The sequence below is a fragment of the Zonotrichia leucophrys genome, chromosome 12 (genome assembly GCF_028769735.1).
Source record: "Zonotrichia leucophrys gambelii isolate GWCS_2022_RI chromosome 12, RI_Zleu_2.0, whole genome shotgun sequence".
NCBI classification, from domain to species: domain Eukaryota; kingdom Metazoa; phylum Chordata; class Aves; order Passeriformes; family Passerellidae; genus Zonotrichia; species Zonotrichia leucophrys.
The window spans coordinates 9,479,115-9,497,302 of record NC_088182.1 but is presented as its reverse complement, the minus strand read 5'-3'; the positions used below and the strand labels follow the sequence as shown (position 1 = coordinate 9,497,302).

Genomic DNA, 18,188 nt, shown 5'->3' with positions numbered 1-18,188 from the left:
GAGGGATCAACAGCTGCATCACTCAGACATCACTGTCATCTAGAGTTCACACAGGGACACAATCCACTTTAGCATCACTCTTTCAGCCACAGGGGCTGGGAGCTCATAGGATACTTTTACACTGCATCAAGGTAAATGTTTGCCAGCTTTCCCACCAGAGCTGCTTTTCCCAAAACAGCCATTTCTCGTGGTTTTTCACTCAAGGTGCATTTGCCTGAGGAGTCTTTTACAGCCAACAGCTCTGCCAGGTCAGAGGTATTTTATTTCTTTTATTATTAGTCTCAGTTAATCACAGTTGTTTAAGGCCTGGTCTTGTAGGTTTGTAAAAGTTTGTGGTGTGATGCCACAACCTTCTGGCTTCCTCTGCCAAGTACAAGGAGGGCTGACATCTCTTGTTAACCCTTCAGAGTCATTCCAGAGATCCAGCTGTGATGAGTCCCTGCACTGGGAGTGGAGCCTGGGGAGCTAAGGGTCTTGCAGAGCTCTCCTTTGCTCTGCCATGGGATTCTACAAGAATCTTCAGACAGTTTTTCCAAAGAGAAGGCATTTGTCACAGAAATGCTCAGTCTAACATCAGCACCTAAAAAGTGCTTTCAGACTGTGGGAGCATAAGTGTCTTAAAATCAGAAAGCAAGGAGCACAGGCATCTCCTGGAGTGAAAGACAGCACTATGGATGTGCTGGAGTCCATGATGGGAATATCTCCCTGGGGTAGAACAGATTTGCATTTTGCCATGACTCATTCCTTGGGCTTGAAGACAGCAACAGAGCAGCGGAGGTGTCTTGTTTGATACAGAGTAGCACATATTCAAGCCTTGGGCGGGATTACACTGAAGAGCTCACTCAGCATCATCCACGTCTGTGTGGTCACTCAGCAGTGGGGGGAGCAGCTGTGACCATGGCCACACTGCTGGATGCAGAAACTCAGCCCTTGTGCCCTCCCATGCCCCTGAGCCAGCCTGCACAGGTCAGACATGCACATCTGTGTATGTGTGTGCACATCTGTGCCTGCACATTGGTGGGTGGGTCTCAGCCCCTAATGGATCAAAGCTCTGCTGACAGCTTCAGCCAGCTGCTAAACTTCACTTTTGCAAACTATTCATACCCGAAAGGCAGAAACACAATGATCAAACAACTGTGTCTGAGCAGAGCTACAAAACATGTAGCTCAGCAGGAAGCATTGATTTTGGATACCAGGATGGAGAAGTCAGATACTCTCCCTCTGCTGCCAATGACAGCTGGAGGAGGAAGGACACAAAAGCTGGGTGCTTCAAGGCAGCCAAGAGGGGATGTCAGGCTTCTTCCCCTTCTACCCTCCCTGCTGATAACAGGGGCTGAATCACTGTCTCATTCAGAACCCAAAGGCTTAATCATGCACCCTGGAAACAAAACAACAGGTTGGGAGGGAAGTCTATTAGAGGCTATTTGCAGTAAAACAAATCACAAGTCAGGCAGGTGTGAATTTTTTGCATCCAACCTATTGGCACAAGCTAGCACAAAGCAGACAATAAATGTGAGGCAGCCCGACATCCCTGGAAAGAGGGTGATGTCATGCACCTCCCTGGTACACTCTCACTTGCTGGGCACCTCAGAGGAGGGTCCTCCAGAACAATCCAGATGGACAAAGCCAGTGAGGATCATGTGCTGAACAACAGCACATTCAGATCCACAGATTTTGCAGAGTGTGTGAACATCCAGGTCAGATCCAGGATGCTAAACCTGACCCCTATATCCCCAGAGCTCACCTTTTTGGCAAAGAACAAAAACTGCAGCACAAGAAAGAGCACAGCCCAGCCTCAGCTGGGAACCCAGCCTGGTATAGGGGATGAAAAGGGCTCTAATATCTTGGGTTGCAGCTACAGCAGAACCTCTGAAGAGGAGGGAATAACGTATCTTGAATGATGGAGCAAAGAGCTTTGTAAAACAGCAAGAAACAAAAAATGAAATAAAAACATAAAACTGCCTTTTTCACTTCACTGCAAACCCAGTGCACTTATCACTTCAAGATGGGGAGGAAAGACAGCATTTTCCTGCCAGCTAGGAAGAGCAGTATGATTTAGGAAAGAATGAAATGCACAGCAGAGATTTAATCCCCAAATCAAATCCAGGCTGCAAATGCAGAGAGGATTGCTCCCAGTCTCCAGGAAGCAGCAGCCAGAGGAGCGTGAACGCTGCCGGGCGGGCAGCGCGGGGCAAGCGGCGGCTGTCACACATCAGAGCCAGCCAAGGCTGCCCTGCCACTCACTGCTTTTCCTCCAGGCTTGGCAAGAGGATAAAGCAAAGCCAGGCAGATTTCAGCACATCTCCCTCGTCCCCTGGGACAGCAGGCTTTGTTGCTGCCTGATTTATAAAAGGAATTTGGTGCTTCGCAACATGAACCAAGTTCACCCACAATAGGAGATAAAAAACCCATAAAACCATCACCTTAATTTTTAAACCCTGTTTGGAAACAGTCAAACAAACAAAAGGCATAGCAGGCTTTTAAATTCTCTCTTAACATGCATCAAGACAGCTCTCTCTCCTGTGCCAGCCCCTTGTCGCTCTCCTCCCACAGACACAAACACCAGGTACTCCTGTTCCACCTTGCCTCTGCATTGGCTCACCAGAGAAGCTACAACACAGAGACTTGCACATGAAATGCACAGCACTTGCATTTCATTTTGCAGACTCTTTCCCTGCCATATGAGTCTACAATTCCCTCATGTGCTGCCTTTCTGGGCTGGCTTGGAGGCACCAAACCTTCAGCACATGCTGATGGGGCCATCAGAGATCTCTTCAAGAAAGGTTCTGCAGCAGGCACCAATACTGCCACATTGCTGCACCTTTGGCATCCTTAGGGAGGACAGACCACAGTGGTAATCAAAGATGGGAAGAGAGATGAGCACAGGGACATTAAGTTCCAGCCTAAAGAAATCATCTCTCCTTTAAACCCCTCAAGAGATCAAGCCATGCTAGGACTTGACGTGTTTAGTAACAAAAGCCTTACCAGAAGACACCTAGATTGTAGTGCACAGACACTGAAGCAGATTCTAAATCCAGCCAGCAGCACTCTAAATCCAGCATTGGGAGCAGCTGAACTCTAGGGCTGAGGCTCCACACTGGGGGAGTCACTGCTCCCAGTGTTCTCAGGGGGACAGAGAGCAGTTAATGCTGCTCCTCCCTTCTGCACTTTCCCTAGCATTACACAGCCAAAAGCAGGAGGGATTAACTACAGCACCTACCTGCTCTTCAACTAGAGCCCTGTCTCTGAGGCTCAAAGCCTTGTCTTTATGGCCAGTTTATACAGCTGGGCTCTGCTACAACGAAATCAGTCAGAAAACATTTCACAGGGGCCACTTGTTTAGACCTTTCCCCTTTTTGCACCTATACAAAAGGTTTATCTTTCAAAGAGGAATTAAAAAAAAAAAAGAAAGGAAGGGAATGGGAATGGCACTCTCACACAGACACACACTCCCTTCCTCCTCCTCCCAGACCAGCCGCAGCCTGGTGCCAAGACGTTCACCTGGGGTGCGAGGGAGGCCGCGGTCAGCCGACGAGTGCAGAAATGGCAGTGACAGTAAACCATGCCCAGTGAAGAATGGGAGATATTACAAGGATGATAGTAAATATCTAAATGAGCCTCTGAGGAGAGAAAACAAACCAAACCATGAAATGTTCAGTAGCAGCACCATCAGCATCCAAGGGCAAGGTCTCTAACCTCTCTGCCGGGCTGTCAGGCTCAATAAAACGGACGAGAGGTGGGGAAGACAGAGTTTCCGTAGCAAAGATGCCTCCCTGGAGCTGAAGTCCGAAGCCATTCAGAGGGTCTCCCCTGAGGATCACCTCTGTCGTCTCCGTGTGGACTATCTGCCCGCCAGGACCCACCGTGCTGGAGGCCAGCGACACTGAGAGGACGAGAGAGGCAGAAGGTCAGGGCAGCCATGGTCAACATAACAGCCTGGGCCCAGACCTTGGTCTGGCCGTGGTGGGGACAGTGACCAAGGGCGAGGGAGGCACTGACAGTGCTGAGATGAGCGGCTCTACCCCGGCTAACCATTGACAACAAGGATGGCAAGGCAAGTGTGCATGTCCCCTCCAACCCAGCCTGGCCCAGGACTGCTCTTACATGAGCTCTTGTGCTCCTTCTTCTTCTGCCTCCTCCTCAGCATGGTGGTGCGGGGGCTCATGGGGTGGGAGCTGCGAGGTAGCGTGTTGGAGTTCTGGCACGGGAATCCCTGCGCGTTCATGGTGGGAGATGAGAAGTTGGCGGCCACCAGAGCTGGGGACACACAGAGCGTGTTAGGGATGTGCACAGGGGGCTGCAGCAGTGGTTCTCTCACTAACAGGGTCACCAAACACTCAAGGGTTTGGAGCAGCTCCTCCTGTCCAGCTCCAGGGTGCAAGACTCAAGGAATGTTTGCTTCCAACAGTTTGGACACAGTGCAAGGTGTCCTCTTCCTTTTCTTACTGCCACAAGATGAGGCAGTAAGATAAGGAAGAGGGGCAGCACAGAGGCCACTCCTGACAAGAAGTGCATCTAGAGATTTTAAAGTTTCCATAATCCTGCTGTTAACAAGCAGTATGGCACTAAGGCTGAGCTGAATGAGCTGTATCTCATTCCTATACAACATCAGAGACAACCTTCCCCATCCCATAGAAACTAACTTTTGCTGTATGAAACCATGGGAATGTGGGGTTACAGGATGGGTGCATGGGTCTGCCCAGCACACTGCTCTTGTCCCAGTTACCAGATCTGTGTGTGCTGGGCTCCAGATACTGATTTTGCACCTCAGCACTGGGCTCTGGAAGCAGAACTAGATGACTGAGGAGGAAACAAGTGACAAACCACACTATGGATCTGAACATTAAGGAAATGGAGGGTCACAACAAGAACGAACACGGGCAGGATGAGGGCAATGCCATGCACTGAGGTTACATTTGCAGTAATCCTGTCCAGATGTCTGGGTCCAAGTGGGTGTCTTGCAGTGTCCAGGGTGGTGGGTGTGACAGTAGTTGACACAGGGGTCCCAACAGTGATGGTGGTCACTCTTCTGGACCTTGACTGATGGCATCCAGGGGAGCAGAAATTGCCACAGGCAGGAAGGAGAAATGAGAGAAAGAAAAGGTAAGAACCATAAGCCAGGAGATTGTAGAAAAGAGCTTTATACTGACTCTGAATAAGCCAGGACCCAACCACACCGTGTCAAGCATCAGCAGCAAAAATGCAACCCCATGTAACCTCATGACACTTGATGCAAAGTGGCAGAAATCCACCTCTTTCCCACAACAAACTCTGCATCCAGTGCCACCAGCCTGACTCAGCCGTGCTGGCAGTGCACACATGTCATTACCATTTGCAGTCTGTTGTGTGATGTGCAGAAGCTCCATCCAGCCAGGAGGTTCCTGCAGAGGCCATCAGCACTCTCTGACAGCACCAGGGAAGCCTCCTTGTGCTGTTTCCCACCTTGCTCCAGAGCTGCCCTCCCTGTGACAAGGCTCAATGCCTTCCCCACGTGCTGTGAGCACTTTGCTTGGCTTAAGCATTAACTTTAGCATAAACATTGAGTAGTTTAGCAGCTACACTTGCACAGGGATGCACACATGGATGAAAGACAGGAGAAGCAGAGAGCCACCTCCAGCTCACCACAACAAAGGAGGGTTTGTCCACTACTGCTTAAATTAAGGAGGCCACCAGCAGAGGAAATATGCCAATGCTGTGGCAAACAGCAAATGAAAGCATAGCACCAACATGGCAGAGTCTGTTCAAGGACAGAGCACTGCTTTAACTTCCACCCTAACCCCAGCACATGCTGGCAGAATCTGTTGCAGTGTGACATCCATCATTTGAAAATCCCTGTCCAGGAACTGCAGCTTTGCAACACCAAGGCACAAAGCCACAAGTCTCTCCTGAAGCGCCTCAAACAGTGCCCAGGCACAGGTCCCTTGTCTGTTTTCACTGATGCTCCTTTCTCCCCTGGGCAGCATAGGGTCAGTTTGGTTTTCCTTGTCCAACAGGTGGTCTGTTCCAAATCTCTGCACCATGTTACCTGAATCTGTTTTCCTCCAAGAGGAATTTCTGGCTAACAAGTAAGATTTCAGACGTTTTTTCAGCCAAACATGGAGAGCATCCCTCAGCAGAGCATCACCGCACCCACACATTATTCCAGGGTTCTTCAACCCACAGACACTTGCACTGACATGCCACCACCTTCCCATGAAGGATGACATCTCCTTCTGCCTCTGGGGCCTCTGACCAGGCAGAAATGCCACCAGCACTGGCACTACCAGAACCTTCTTAGGCTGCAAACCTGGGAGAGGGACTTACTTAGTTTACTGAGCCCACCCAGAGTTCTCCTCTAAAGGTCATCTGTTAGTGCCTTGAGCAGCAGAAATCCATTTTCTGTGTGTGCATCACAGGCATTAAATCATTTAGGTCAGATTTTCCAGACAATATAGTGATTATATTTAGTCTTTGCTAAACATTTAGTGAGTTTAGCACTTAGTCTATCAAGCTTTTAAAAATACACTTCCAGCTCTGGGGTTTCTGTTTTGTGTATTTTCAAAAGTAAATTTTGAGTCAGGCAGCTTTTAAAAACAACAATCAAAATAGCTATAGCTAGACAAAACAAAAAGTTCTTAATAAAATTATACACTTTGAACATAGGGGACAGAGCTTATGGGCATATATACAAAATAATTTAATCCACTTATAATAACTAAAACTCTCCCATTTGTCTATTAATTCTTAGCTTACATTGACAACAGAAAAAATGTGCCTTTGAAAGAGCTGTCAGCAAATTCAGGGAGAGGAGGCATTTTGGACAATTCTATAAATAAACCCCTACAATAGCCTTCCCCAATCTTTCACACATCATCCCTGCCTGAGGAAACCCATCCATCCCAGCACTGCTCCTGGGCACCATCTGCCCCCATTGATCCTGTGAGCAGGGCATAATCCTCCCACAAACTCTCCAAGTGCCCCCAGAACCACAGAGAAAGCCAACTCAGTTTGACAAATCCCATGCTTCAGCATTAGGTCATATTTTTGCATGGCAGCTGATCCAGCATCAGATCCCTCTCCATCTCCTCCAACCAGATGCTGATTGCATTAGAAACTACTTTAAAAAATAGAATGATGAACACATGCATTCACAGGCTGAAAGGACTCAGTAATGCAAGTGCTGAACAGGGATGGATCTGCAAATATCCTCTCCTCAGCTTCTTTCCCTGGGCACCACTCTCTTGCCAACCACAAGAGTTTTTTTGCAGAGTCCGTGTTTCCTCACTCTCCTTGTTTGCTAAACTCAGAAAGAGCAGCCTGTGGAGTTGGCACAGCATCCTTCTCTATGATCCCTCACATGTTAAAGAGTTTAATCCAAAGTGGGAACAATTGTTACATCCCTGAGTTTTCATATTCATGTGTTGCAATTGTTGTCCTAAGTTTGTGTTCTGTATTTCTGCCACAGCAAACTGATCTGTGTATGGGGTTTGGGGAAACAGGCTCTGATCACACCAAGCTGTCCTTCCACAGAGCCTCCTTCTCCTGAGCAGCTGCTCAATGCATATATTCTCGAGAAAATTAGGAGCAGGGCACTAATGGAAGGAGGAGAATAATTCATTTTAACAGCTGTTGAAAAAGGATTATAGTTTTCCATTTTTTCTTGGGCACAAAGGTCAAGTCACCCATTCACTTTGCTAAACTGCTTCAATTCTGCACAATTTAGACTGGACATTTAAGGAATTTCTTTCTAGACATGGAGATGGTTTTAAGTTTCACTTTATCAGTTTAAGGAAGGCCATAAGATATTTTCTTCCTTTCCCCAGACGTCCCTAGAAGAGAGTGGAAACAGCAGATGTGCCCAGGGCTACTGTGCATCAATATTATTAAAGTGCATGTCCCTGAGAGACAAGTGATTGAAAATGGTGGGAAAAGGGACTGGTACTGAACAGTCACACCCAAAACACCTGAATTACAAGACTGCCAGTACAGAGCGTAACAAAACTGCAGGCAAGAGCTGCAACAAATACACTAATACTGAGGCCATGGTCACAAGGAAATTTATAGGAGAGCCTGAGACAGCTTCTCATGTGGAGAGAGGAACTAACAGGGCAACAGGAATGCTCACCAGGGTGAATTCCTAATGACATTTTACAGGCATTTTGGGCTTGATCTTACTGCAGCCAGAATTTACTTCCTTGGCATTTCTTTTGTATGGGTGGTGGAAACCAGCAGCTACAGATGGGCTCACTCTGTCCATACCCAGCTGCCTCTCAAGCAGGCTGGTCTGAAAGATGAACATTTGCATTCCAGCTTTGGCAGTTCATCAGGACCCTGTCCAGCTACTGAACACATCCCTTACAAAGCCTCACCTTTCAATTCCTTACAAAGGAATTAGAAAATAAAAACTGAGCTTGGAAATATATCTGCCAGCAGCAAGGTTGTTTTCCTCCCTCTTGATCAAAGTCTCTTATCTGAGGCACTAAGGAAGTGGCTTGCACAGTACTCAGCACTGCAAAACCCTGGGATTCCCATCTCCAATTTCCCTATTCAAGCACAGATGTTCAGATGTTGCCTCTTTTCCTATTCACATCCTTGAAGAACATCATCTAATCACATACATTTCATCAAAACATCCATTTTTTCCCTCTACAGATGTCTCTCTTTGGAATCTGTTGCCAGCACTAAAAATCAAGAACCCCTTGTAGGGACCTAAAGTGAGTTTTGAGGGTGACCAACAGTGTAGGCACAGAAGACACACCTGTTTCTGGAGGCTTCAAAGGCAGCCTGCTTTGGTGAACAGGTAAAATCTCCAGCTTGACATTTTCAGAAGTGGCAGCTAAAAGCTGAGTTGCCTCTAATAAGGAGCAGTGCTCTGTGCTTGTGCCATCAATGGAGAGAATGTGGTCACCAACGTGCAACGCACCACACCTGCAAAGGGAACAGCAGGAGAGGTAATTACACACACAGCCAAAATCCACGTCCTTTCAGCAAGGAAAACACACACAAAATTCAACTGCAAATTAGTGTTCAAATTCTTGTTCATTTCTTTTCATATATAATTTTTTTTCATTCCAATTTGAAGCTCAGGTTCAAGCATTACCCAGCTAGGATGGTTGTCAACTCCTCCAACACTGGCCCAATGCCAGGCACCCACAACAGCCACTCACTCACCCTCCCCTTCCACAGCTGGGCAGAGGAGAGAAAAAAAACATTAAACAAAGGGTTCATGAGTTAAGATAAGGACTGAGAAAAAACACTCCAAGGCTAAAACAGGCTCAACTTCAAGGCACGAAATGAGTCCATTACTAACAAAATCAGAGAATAATGACAAGTAGGAGCCATTAAAACACCTTTTCTTCCCCTGACAGTGCAGGAAGTGAGGGGTGTGGGTTTTGGTCAGTTCATCACCCAAAGTTTTCTTCCACTGCACAGGGAGAGTTTTTCCCCTGTGAGACTGTGGGGTCCCTCCCACAGAGCCAATTCTCAGTGAACTTCTCCAATACGGTTCCAGTCTCAACAACAGCAGTCCTACTACACCTGCTGCAATGTGAATTCCCCAGACGGGCACACAGCCCTCCCAAAACTGCTGCAGCATGGGTCACCCTTCCATGGGTGCAGTCCTCCAAGGACAGGCTGCTCCAGCTGGATCACAGCTTCCTGCAGGCACCCACCCACTCCAGCATGGGCAGCTCCCCCAGGGGCTGTGGGTGGATCTCTGCATCCCTGTGGATCCCCTGCAGAGGCTCAGCTGCCCCACCATGGTCTCACCACAGCCTGCAGAGGAATCTCAGCTCTGGCACCTGCAGCACCTCCTGCCCCTCCTTCTCCACTGCCCGTGGTGTCTCCATGTTGTTTCCCTCACGTGTTCTCCTCTTCTTTAGCTGGAATTAACACTGCGCACAAAACTTCCTTTTGGTTTTCTTCTGAAGTATGCTATCACAGAGGTGTTACCATCATCTCTACTTGGCCCAGCCCTGGCCAGCAGCATGTCCATCTTCAGAGCCATCAGGGATTGGCTTTGCTGGACATGGTGGAAGCTTCCAGCAGCTTCTCACAGAAGCCACTGCTGTGGCACCCCCTGCTACCAAAAACCAGGCTGTGCAAAACCAACATATTCATCTTTGAGTCAGTGTTGCTGGTGGCTTCACAAAAAATCTTTTAAGTTTGTAAGTCCTGATGTTTAAGGGCTCACCCAGCAGTATATAGTTACATCCTGGGAGCCAGGAGTTCAGCTCAGCAACACAGCTGAACACAGCTAGTGCTGCGCAGCAGCCTGTCTGTGCATCCCCATGTAAAGGATTTCCTGCCTTGTCCAGGAGGAAAAGGCTCTAGACAGAAGCTTCCTTAACAGGCTTTAGCCATTTCACAGCTCCAGCACAGTCAGATCTGGGGTTTTTAAAGCTCAGCTCTCACATGCACTGAGTTACCTGCACTCGTGGTGAGGAGTGCCCACTGCTGGTGGGTCAGATATTTTTAGCACAAACACTGCTAAGAACACGTGGACATGGAAGATTTCAAGGCAAGACTGAGAAGAATAGTTTATAACTAACAAGGAGACAAAAAAGCAGCAGAGAAAGGAAAAGCAGAGCTAGGAAGAGCCTGTGCAGATCTGTACCTGTCCACCACGCTGGCTGGCTTGATCTTGTCGATGACAATGACCTGCTTGTTGCGGTGCATGGCTGTGGTCAGCGTGATCCCCAGCGTGGACCCTGGAGTCTTTGCTATTTCAACTAGTAAAGGACCAGAAGCATTTGCTACAGTATCTGCAAAACAAGAGAGCACCTGAAGACACTTGTCATACAGCCATTTCCATCTCTAAATGCAAGGGTTGGCCAACAGTGCTGACTTGCCATGTGAAGCAGCAAATATTTAGCTTGGACATCTCTGGTCCAAGTCACATGGTGAGTTAACAAAGAAGAACACTCAAGAAGAAAAATTGTCTCTGCACAAAATCTACATGATAATGAAGAGTATTACAACAATTCACTCATGGAAAGAACTCTCTTTTTATTTTGGATTAAACAGCAATATTGAGGAATAGATTGCTCAATGGTTCTGCAACAGTCACATCAATGGTGTTATAAGCACAAAAAAGAAAGATCATAAGGACATCATTGTTATTGGCTTTTTCCCAAACAAACTAAAATGAAAAGGCATATGGATACAGGATCCCACTATCTGAAGTACTCAGAAGTTTCATGGCTGATGACAAGCCAACCAACTCCTCTGTGCTTCAGCATTACCTTCAAAATACCACCTCAACTGCTTGTTTGAGCTGCTCCAGTGTGACAGTGGGAGCAGACACAGCACTGACAACCCCCTGCTCACAACAGCCTCCTCTCCCATCAGACGATACAGGGGCAACTCATTTTTAAAAGATGCATCTCTGCAATAAGCTTAATAGATGCTGTAAGTGAGACTATGAAACTCCTACGAAATTGCACCTGTTAGCATAAGCCTGCACCAAACCTATCCATCTCTTCTGAGGAAGGGGGAGGACAAAGAAAGCCTGTGTTTCTGGCTGATTAGACAGAAATTCCCTCCAGCTCTGTTACCTAAAGCCATCACAAAGAGGTGGGATTCACAAATGTATTATCACCATCAGACATCCAATAACCAGCACCCCCATGTGTAGGTGACAGCCCCCATGAAAGCACTCATGAAGACCCAGCCATCACTTCAAAGGAAAGGCCTGAAGAGCCCTCTGAGCACCTGATGCCTCCTCAACCCTTAATTATTCATAGTAAGGCTTTTCCCTTCCAAAGATACGCTCCACTAAAAATGCTGATGCTACTTGGCTCCAAACCTGATGCATGGCTCATTCTTGCTCTCTGATAAACGGGAACTTTAATGCAGATCTGGGAAGCTAAGCTGCAGCAAGGTCTTTTCTGAGATTTGTTCAAGATACTGAGTCTCTGGAGATAGAAATTTACCTTGGAAATTCCCCTTGGGGATCAGCCAAGGGATGCTCAGGCTCTGGTCTACTCACAGTGCCATTTTTCACAGGGGAGGAAGCAATGAGCCACATTAAAGGTTAGGCAGGCTTCACATAAAACACTGTTTATTCTCTGATGAAAAGGACCACTGGGGAGATCAGCAAGTCTGGTAAAAAGCACAGTCCCAGTTTAATCAAAAGATACACAAAGCACTCAGCTAAAGCTGCAGAAGGTGCACCTAAGCTTTTGTTAGCAAAGGAAGCACCAAAAGACTGAGGATCTCTCCCAACTGCAAACACCAGGTATGTGTCAGTTTTGCAGCCATTTTTTTGTGTATGTCCAGCACATGTCCTCTGAAGAAGGACATGGATTTATGTCCCTCCATCTGAAGGGAAGAAGATAAGGAAAATAAAAAGGTCCTGCTGGACCATAGGACCTTTCTTTGCAAGGAAAACAACTCCTCCTCTCCAGTTTACCCAGTATCCAAGCTGCTCAGCTTTGCCAAGTGCTTCCCAAGGAGGTCTCAGTACCTGGCAAAAGAAAGAGCCTCAGGACCAGGGTTATTAGTGAGGCTGTAGGAAATCATAGCCCCGCCTCCAGCCCATGGTCACTCCTCCTGCCACACACAGCATGGGCTGCCTCACTGTCCCTTTTAATTCTCATCTCCACCACAGACAAGAATTGCTCCAAATCCATTTTATAGAGGCATTTATTGAGGAAATACCAGCCAAGCCTCTATTAATTATTCTAGGAGAAGATTTGCCTCAAATCAAAGGTCAGGAGTCAGCAATCCAGCAATATTTGTGAGGTGTGATTAACATGAAGCTATTACATTCGAGCTAATTTAAAAAAAACATGGAAGGGCAGAGAAGGCCATGCAATAACTTCACTGTAAGGAGTCAATTGGTATTGTTGCACTGGCACCAGGAGGTGTTTCTGCACCATCATGCACAGCTACAGCCTCCCAGGAGGACACAACGGGCTGTGCAACACCTGCTCACACCCATACACCTGCGGGTACTCAGCAATATTGTGATGGATACAAGGGGAACAGAGCCTGCTCCAGGTTCTCACTCATCCCAGTGCTGAAGATATGGGAAAGGTGATCACCCCACCACTCAAAACAGGGGCCTGGCACGTGTTTTCTAGAAGATCTTTCTCTCAGCAGCTTCTTTTTAAGGAAGTACTGTGGAGGGGGGGTTTCATTCTTGCACTAGGTTTCTGAACTTCATTTGGCTTTGCTCACCTCTCTAAGGAGGAATGGCTCCTGTAACCAGCCTGGAAAGTGCAATTGCTTGGGGAATAAGCCAAGTGTAATGGTAGGGATTAATTTTTCCTGCTGTAATGCACTTTGGGAGAGAGGAGGGAATAGACAATGAGAAGAAGGGAAATGGAAAAGAAAAGGGAAAATGAGAAGAAGGGAAAGGGGAAAAAGGAAATGGGAGAGAGGAAAGGGAAAAGGGAAAAGAGGAAAGGGGAAGGGGGAAGGAAAGGGAAAGGGACATCCCTTGCAAATGCAAACAAAATAAACCAAAAACTCCTAGAAGAACCAAAGTGGGCAGCTACCCCCTTCCTGACACAGCCCACCAGCTCTTGTCCCCTGCACCTTTACAGGCTCATGGAGGCATTTGACTTCCTGGGCCCCCCTTCAGTCTCTAGCCTCTGCCACTGCTCAGCAGACACTGACAAGTCACCCACCTGTGGGACACTACCATCCCTCTGTCAGCAGGAGAGCTACACAGGCTTAAAAATCTTCAGCCTAAAACTGAATGGGTGAGGGAGCCAAGGGAAGGGAGAGGAGGAAAAGGACACAGCAAACTGCCACAGATTATTTACAAACTATTCAAATACCATTTTCTGGCTGGTCAGTTTACCTTGAGGTGGATTTTTAGGTGGTTTTTTTTTTTGGTTGGGGTTTTTTGTTGGTTTATGTTTTTTTTTTTCTTTTTTTGCATTCTCCCCTGTTTTACAAAAGGCCCTAAGATAAAGTTCAGCCATGGGAAAGCATCTGTTCATTGCAAAGATCATCTGGCATCAGCAAGGGGCAGAGATTTTACCATTGCCCCTGGAGGGTCCATTGGCACTCACTTAAAATGGAAATAGCAGATTATTTTAATTCCTTCAGTGGCCTTGAGAAATCTTAGCCAACCTGACAAAAAGCCTGCCATGGTCCCATCCCACACTGGCCTCCCTGGTGAACTCCCTGCAGGCAGGGGTTGCTCGTGGCAATGGCAGGCAGCTGCCACATCCCTCACACCAAGAGCAGGGTGGCCCCATGCAGATCATCCCCAGGGCTCAATTTTGGCTGGAAAACCACAGAGACAGCTGGGGAATGCCATGATTCAACACTCCCCCACAGCAACCCTGGCTCTCACCAAGGGCAGATGCAGAAAAACAACTTTCCCTCCTCAAGGGTCAGCCCACACCACCCCAGCACATACAGCTGCAGCAGAGAGTGAGCACCATGTAAAAATCTCTATTTTCCTGAGGATGAACAGGACAATCACCACTTCATTATGGTGTCCCCAGCCCCTTCACCAGGTTTTCAGAATGGGAATTAAGACTCCTTCCTTTAGGCTGAAAATATCACCAGACCATGCTCAGCACCAGCTCTTCCCTTCCCTCATCCTCTTCCAGGGGCTGTAATAGTTGTGAATGTACTCATCTCCCACTGCAATTATTAGCTGCTTCCTGGCAAAACTCTCTGCAGAGATTGTTATAAGCAACATGCTCTGTATCACTTTGCCTTAAGAGAAAGCAGGACAAATATATTCCTTTACATGGTTGCAGAGAGCACTCTCAAGGCAAAAATTATCTAAGAAAGGGGCAGGTTTTACATTTTTGAGAAGTACCTAGTTCTGGTCCACAGATTAGCAACACAGGATGGAGAGCCACTGCATAAAACCCTGCTGTCCCTCCAAGTTCACTCAACCCTCCCAGTTTTAGGTGAGAGAGTTAGCCAAGAAGAAACACCTAGACACCAAATCACCTTCATGTCTATATTTGCTCCAAGTCAGGTTTTAAGCTCATGGCTCCAGGGAGGCAGAAACCCCTCTGGAGATGGATATGAAAAATCACAACCTACTACACAGCTCAACAAGCTTCCAGAACCAACACAGCTTCAAATTCTGTGGTAACCCTAAACTCATTAACAACGCTCCCTGCAGTAACAGCTGTGTGTCACAAAGCCAGCTCAAAATGACTTTACAGTAGCTAATAATAAACCCTTTCCCAGGGCTTGAAACTTAAAATTAAATTTAAAAACCAAAACAAAAGAAAAAAAAACAAAAAAAAAGAAAAACAAAAAAAAAACAACCACCAACCCACCAAACCCTCAAACTGTGTAAAATGCTCTTTAGAAATACTCATCCTCTGCCCTCCAGTATATTCTGTCTTATTTGGGGTCAAGCATTTGATCACCCCTCATTTATTTCACAAGAAGATCTGAAATAACATTTCTTAGAAAAGGAAGCTCCAGAATTAAGCAGGGTCAAAATTCAGAACCAAGGCCACAGCAAGTCTGCCTGCATGCAGCTCACTCCTCTGCTCACATTTAATAGTGCTATTTGCAGTGCTGGCAGAGCACTCCAGCCCCTTTAGCTCTGACTTCTCCTGTGCCCTCCCTGCCTACATTAGAAAATCCCCTTTTGCCCTCTCCTCTAAAGCCACTCATCATTTCTATCAAGACACATCCCTGCAGAAGGGCATTTCAAATGCATTTAACGAAGCCAGTGTTGAACTTTACCCCCTACATCCATGCTGGCAGCACATTGCTCAGCAATTTTTCCACTGAAACTGAGTATCCCAATTACTGTCTCTAGTCTCACATACTTCCCAGGAAGTCAGAGAAAAAAATCCCATCACAACCATCTTGTCCTTACCCATGATGGTCACATCATACTCGATCTGGAAAAGTGCCTCCTGGCTGCACTGCCGCAGGATGTTGAGGGCATCAGCGTGGGTCATGCTGTGCAGAGGGATCCCATCCACACTCAGCAGCCTGTCCCCAATTTTCAAAGACCCTTCCCTGTAAGAAGCCAAAAGCAATTCCCTTCTTTATGTATATATATGCATAAATTCTCTTCTTTATGTATACATATTCCCTTCTTTATATACATATTCCCTTCTTTATGTATGCATATGTATTTATTTATACTAATATAAATAATCTATATATATGTATAAAATATCTATATTTAGAAATAGAAATATAACTATATATATAAATTTACTATATATATGTGTTATCTATTTGTAAATATATGAACATATTTTATTTGTGTGTGTACATACACACACATATTAGGAAGCCGATTACTCTCATCCTGTAGGATGGAAGAACACTACTTGGACAGTAGTCTGGGTTATTTATAGTACCAGGCCCATCACATTAAATTATGAGCATAAGAATAGATAGACTGGCTCCTGCTTTCCAACACAGCATCAGCAATTCAGCTGCACAGGGCCAATGAAGGGGCTGCCTCTGCAGGAGCAGTTTCTGCCTTTAACTCCAACATGTGCACCGTGCCAGCTTGGGAGTGCTGTGCCCACCTCCCCTCACAGCACAGGCACCACAACACTGCTGGCACTGCACACCACCAGCATGAGAAGCCTCAGGGGGCACCAGGAGGAGGACAGGAAGGGCACACATTCAGGGACAGCTGCCGTGTGTCCTGTGAAGGCAATGTGGAGGTGCAGTACCTGTCTGCAGGGCCGCCTGGCCTCACGTAGGTGAGCACCAGCGGCCTGGACTTGTGCCAGTCTTCATGGGCTCCCCCTGTAATCAAAGCAGGAAAGCCGTAAGTCACCAGAGGTTTGAAAGTCTGAGTGAGAGCACTGAGAAAGACACATTTATCACACAACAGCTGACGCAGCCTGCCAGCAAAATCACTGCCCTAGATTAGACAGCCAGCAGTCCTTAGAGGCAGCAGGGGATCCTCTCCAGGACATGCTTTGACTGCTTAGCTGAGGTTTTTGTCATTCATCTTCTTACTTTTCCCACTTTCCACCTCTGCTTCTGCTTTTCACTGGAGAAGCTACTAACCTCTCAGCACAAAGCCAAAGCTGTTGCCTTCCTTGTAGAGGGACACTTCAATGGTCTTGGGAATAATGCCAGCACTGCTTTCTGGCACTAAAAGGAAGAGACAAAGACCCAGTTACCCCAGTTAAACCTTTCCAACCACAGTGCAAAACAGTATCAAAATTCATCCAAACAACACTGAAATTAAAGTCCAGCCCAAAACCCATATTTTATTTTCCCTGCTTGGAAGCAAAAAGAGCCCAACCTGGACACATGAACCTTTATCAGAGCCAATATCAGATTTTAGGATGATGTCACCAGCTCAGTGTTGTGCATCTCCCCTCAAATTTGTCTTGGTTAATACCCTGACATTCAAGTAAAACCATCTCGTTTATCAACTGGCTTTAATGCATTCAGCTTTTCTCAAAAGCTTCTGCCACAGATAGAAACTTATTAAAAAACCAGCAGCAGCATAAGAATCAAGTCACCAGCTGACCTTAAAGAAAATGAAAACCCCAAATCCTCAATGCATAACGTTGGTTTCTTTCCCTTACCTCTCATATTTTGGATTTTAAAAAAGATTAAGCGAATCCTTTAAACTGATCCTTGGGGCAATTCAGTATTTTTATGTTAAATACACAGTACTATTTGTACAAAATACAAAATGTACAAAGTAAAGAGAAAAAGAAAGAAATTGTTTCCACCTCTTGATGTCCCCTACTAGCTAATGATTTATTGCACTACTGCAGTGAATATGGGAAAATTTCTCAGTCTTCTCTACCCAGAACTGCATGTGACATTTCAGCCTGGTCCACTCTGAAAACTCCTAATTTTCAAACCAAGTGCCATGAATGGCCACAAGGATAATCTGGAAAAAAAGACCAAGAACTTGACTTGGAGAAGAAGGGTGCCCTAGGCACATCCACACTGCCATTTCCCTTGGCTCAGGAGGGGAGTTTCAAAGCAAATCTCCTCACTGTCCTCACTGACCACACTCATCCTTATTGCCAAGCACCCTGAGGGCTTGCAACCTGCAGCCAAATTAGGCTTAGCCCAGCCCTTAAGCTAACCCAAAAGACCTGCAATGGAGGCATGGTACTGCCTGCAGGCGAACAGCCCTGGGGACCAGCTCCAGTGAGGCCAAATAAACCTCCAAACACTGTCCCCACTGTGCTCCTACTGCTGTGCACACACAGCTAACGGGGACACAGCCTAGAAATACTCCAGAAGGGAGTGCTCAAGGCTCCCAGCCA

The 18,188-nt window shown here is 46.7% G+C and overlaps 1 protein-coding gene across 11 annotated transcripts in view; it reads right to left on the bottom strand.

Annotated features, from left to right (window-relative positions):
* Nucleotides 1-18,188, bottom strand: part of GRIP2 (glutamate receptor interacting protein 2) — a 250,762-nt gene that overhangs the window by 35,334 nt on the left and 197,240 nt on the right. For all 11 annotated transcript variants that reach the window (XR_010441862.1, XM_064724553.1, XM_064724552.1 and 8 more), the window contains exons 5-12: nt 16,960-17,046; nt 16,617-16,692; nt 15,797-15,942; nt 10,595-10,742; nt 8,738-8,907; nt 4,915-5,040; nt 4,105-4,257; nt 3,697-3,883 (exon numbers count right to left, since the gene is read on the bottom strand). Coding sequence is in view for 10 of the 11 variants with exons in the window: in XM_064724553.1 (XP_064580623.1) it covers nt 3,697-3,883; nt 4,105-4,257; nt 4,915-5,040; nt 8,738-8,907; nt 10,595-10,742; nt 15,797-15,942; nt 16,617-16,692; nt 16,960-17,046 (1,093 nt within the window). In the remaining variant the exon portion in view is untranslated. The remainder of the gene's footprint in view (nt 1-3,696; nt 3,884-4,104; nt 4,258-4,914; nt 5,041-8,737; nt 8,908-10,594; nt 10,743-15,796; nt 15,943-16,616; nt 16,693-16,959; nt 17,047-18,188) is intronic.